This window comes from Priapulus caudatus, unplaced genomic scaffold (genome assembly GCF_000485595.1).
Source record: "Priapulus caudatus unplaced genomic scaffold, Priapulus_caudatus-5.0.1 Scaffold489, whole genome shotgun sequence".
NCBI classification, from domain to species: Eukaryota; Metazoa; Priapulida; class Priapulimorpha; order Priapulimorphida; family Priapulidae; genus Priapulus; species Priapulus caudatus.
Genome location: NW_014577550.1, coordinates 85,667 through 87,972, shown reverse-complemented (window position 1 = coordinate 87,972; position 2,306 = coordinate 85,667). Strand labels below are relative to the sequence as shown.

At 50.8% G+C, this 2,306-nt stretch overlaps 1 protein-coding gene across 1 annotated transcript in view; it reads right to left on the bottom strand.

Annotated features, from left to right (window-relative positions):
• Positions 1 to 2,306, bottom strand: part of LOC106810948 — a 36,394-nt gene that overhangs the window by 31,804 nt on the left and 2,284 nt on the right. Inside the window, exons 3-5 of the mRNA XM_014814429.1 lie at positions 1,280 to 1,416; positions 715 to 848; positions 143 to 381 (exon numbers count right to left, since the gene is read on the bottom strand). Of these exons, the coding sequence (XP_014669915.1) occupies positions 143 to 381; positions 715 to 848; positions 1,280 to 1,416 (510 nt within the window). The remainder of the gene's footprint in view (positions 1 to 142; positions 382 to 714; positions 849 to 1,279; positions 1,417 to 2,306) is intronic.

Below are 2,306 nucleotides of genomic sequence, written 5' to 3'. Positions count from 1 at the left end.
TCGCCCCGCCCACCAAGCACATGTTAAATCTATCGTAACGACGCTGACGGGATGCTGCAACGCTGCCCAGCATCCCTGTAACTATAGGTAACACGTACCGATCTGCACCTGCCAGCATCCCTGTAACTATAGTAACACGTACCGATCTGCACCTGCCCAGGCACGCCTCCACCTCGCACTCTATGACGACCGTGTCGGCTCCCGGGAACTTGAAGCTCTCCAGCACGGCGACGGCACCGTTACCCGTGCGCAGCGGCCGGAAGGTGCCGACTGATGGTCCGTGATCGCCGGACATTCCGGCGGCGCGACGCAGCTGTAGACTCGCGCTGAGGTCGCGCGTCGACACGGCGTCGCAGTTGCGCACGAAGACGCCGTAGCCATCTACCGTGGGTGGCGAGAGGGTGGCATTAGTCGTACGTACGGATATTTGTATGGCGCTAAACTATATTATATAATCATGGGGTCAGATATTAAAAAATCATAATGTTTTACTGCCATATTATCTTAATCATCTAATTATTATATAAGAGACCGTTGTTATATATTATATGATATGATTTTATGTTATATTATATTATATTATATTATATTATATTATTTATATTATATATGATATATATATCATAGCACAGCACATCATGCCAGCAGTACCAACGGTTGCGGTAGAGGTAGAGGTTTACCGCGCTCCAATACAGGATGCAATGTTTCACTCACCGGACACGAACGCAGTGAGCATAAGCTTTTGCCCCAGGTTAACATCGATGACCTCTCGACCTCTGACGTCGAAGATCTTCAAACTCAGATTGGTCGGCTTCGCTTGTTTTGTGATCGAAATGACGGGAATCTCACTGTAACGTGAAAATCAACTAGAGTTTGCAGTCGACATTGTCACCAAACAACCGACATTCTCGCCAAACAACCCAAAGTGTCGTCCAACAATAATATTGTCAAGGAGCAATCGTTTCTGTCATCTAGCAACCCTCAGGTTGCTATACATCTAACTATCGACGTTGTCACCGCGCGCGCTCGCGCACATGTACACGCACACGTACACGTGCACGCACACGTACGCGCACGCGCACGCACACGCACACGCACACACACACACACACACACACATACACACATATATATATATATATTATATTGAGAGAAGGGATGAGAGAAAGAGAGAGAGATAGTTTTAATTCACTCCTCACATATCTCATGCTCGGTGCGCATACTATCAACAAACCGTGACTACTACACCCTTTCTCGACGGTATTGCCACGTCACTTACTCGACGGTGAGTCGCGTCGATGGATTCGCCTTGCCGGTCAACACGTACTTGCACTTGGCTTCATAAGCCCTAGATGTGATGGTCAGTACAGGGGGCGTCGTGGTAACGACGACAACGACCGTGTAGTCATGTCTGACCTGCAAGGCACGCGCGCGGCAGCGTGAGTGTCGCACCAGTGTCCGTCCTCGCTCAAGCGCGCACACGACTTACTCTACACTCGGTAGCCATACTGTCACGCTACGCGACGCTAATTTGATTACTTATCGATTTCTCAGATGACCAAAACACTACACCGTACTCTACGCCTCCCCACCCTACCCCACCCCACTCCAACACACCCACGCCACCCTGCCCTAGTCTACACTTCCCGTCTCTACTCCACCCCAGCGCAACCACGCCCCGCCACCCTGCCCTACCCCACTCTACTTCATCCCACCGCACATTACTCCAACCTACCTAATCCTACGTCACACTACCCTATTCTATGCTACCCTACCCTACCCGGCTAGTGCTCTTCCTGCTCTCTACCCTACCATACCTCACCCCACATTACCCTCCCTACCATAATCTATTCTGCTACTGCTCACACAACTCTATACCCTACCTTACCCCACCCCACATTACCCTACCCTACAATTCCCTGCTACTGCGCACTCTACTCTATACCCTACCTTACCCCACCCCACATTACCCTACCCTACAATTCCCTGCTACTGCGCAGCCTACTCTATACCCTACCTTACCCCACCCCACATTACCTTACCCTACAATTCCCTGCTACTGCGCAGCCTACTCTATACCCTACCTTACCCCACCCCACATTACCTTACCCTACAATTCCCTGCTACTGCGCAGCCTACTCTATACCCTACCTTACCCCACCCCACATTACCTTACCCTACAATTCCCTGCTACTGCGCAGCCTACTCTATACCCTACCTTACGCCACCCCACATTACCCTACCCTACGATTCCCTGCTACTGCGCAGCCTACTCTATACCCTACCTTACCCCACCCCACATTACC